Below are 973 nucleotides of genomic sequence, written 5' to 3'. Positions count from 1 at the left end.
CAGGCTGAATTAACCATTTAAACCCAAAAAGAGCATGTTCTAGGGCATTAAGGAGGGAAGGGGGGACCAAATACTTAATTAGGTAGCATTAATATGAAAGTACCTAAATTAAAATATTCAGAATCCATCTAGGCAGCACAACATATTGTATTCTATCCTGTATGTAGCAGCGTACCTAACTAGAGGGAAGCTGAATTGGACGTCTGCACTGGAAAAAATGACTCTTGCAGCTAAGTCGAGTATTTCAGTGAGCGATTTTTCGCTAATATTTCATTAAAAACAAGTTAATTTAGGGATAAGCTGAATCGGTCGTCAGTGGAAAAGTTTAGTCTTCGCAAGACGGGAAAACCCCGCCATTGGAGAAGTCTGAATTTCGCTAATATCCTATTAAAATAAGTTAATTACGTTCAATCTACTGAAATCCTCTGCTTACCCGAGGATTTCAACAGTGATTTCACAGATGAGCTTCAGCAGTTTCATTCATTATGCGCCATAAAATCGGTGAAATAAAAAAATGAAAAAAGATTCAATCATGCTGAACTTTATAAAATACTTGTAGAAGATAACAGTGAGTGTGCCTTTCCAAATGTGGGGACACTGGCCTCCGTATATTCTAACATATTGGTCCCCAAAAATTTTTCAGTTGAAGCATATTAAAAAACTCATCAGAACAATTATGCAACAGGGCAGGCTGGATGCCTTATCTCTATTAAACATAGAGGCAGGTATGTTTTTCGTAAGATCAGTTTTGACGATCTGATCAAAGATTTTTCAGTTCAAAAAAACAAGAGGAACGTTTAAATGAAAATGAAAGTATAAAAAATAAGCCGTTTTTCTTTTTTACTGTTAAGGTTTGTTTGATTTTGATAGATAAAATTTCGTGTGGTTTATTATTTTTATATCTTGAATTACACATATATGGGGCCCAAAAACTTAACTGCATAAGGACTCTAAAGGGCTTAATTCGGCCCTG

The 973-nt window shown here is 35.5% G+C and overlaps 1 protein-coding gene across 1 annotated transcript in view; it reads left to right on the top strand.

The window, feature by feature from the left end:
* LOC119586630 overlaps positions 1-954 on the top strand; it is a gene marked incomplete at its 5' end in the record, with an annotated part of 14373 nt that extends 13419 nt beyond the window's left edge. Inside the window, 2 exon segments of the mRNA XM_037935375.1 lie at positions 644-725; positions 947-954. Of these exon segments, the coding sequence (XP_037791303.1) occupies positions 644-725; positions 947-954 (90 nt within the window).
* Between the last annotated feature and the right edge of the window lie 19 nt (positions 955-973).

This window comes from Penaeus monodon, chromosome 21 (genome assembly GCF_015228065.2).
Source record: "Penaeus monodon isolate SGIC_2016 chromosome 21, NSTDA_Pmon_1, whole genome shotgun sequence".
NCBI lineage: Eukaryota > Metazoa > Arthropoda > Malacostraca > Decapoda > Penaeidae > Penaeus > Penaeus monodon.
This window is presented reverse-complemented; position numbering and strand designations above follow the sequence as displayed.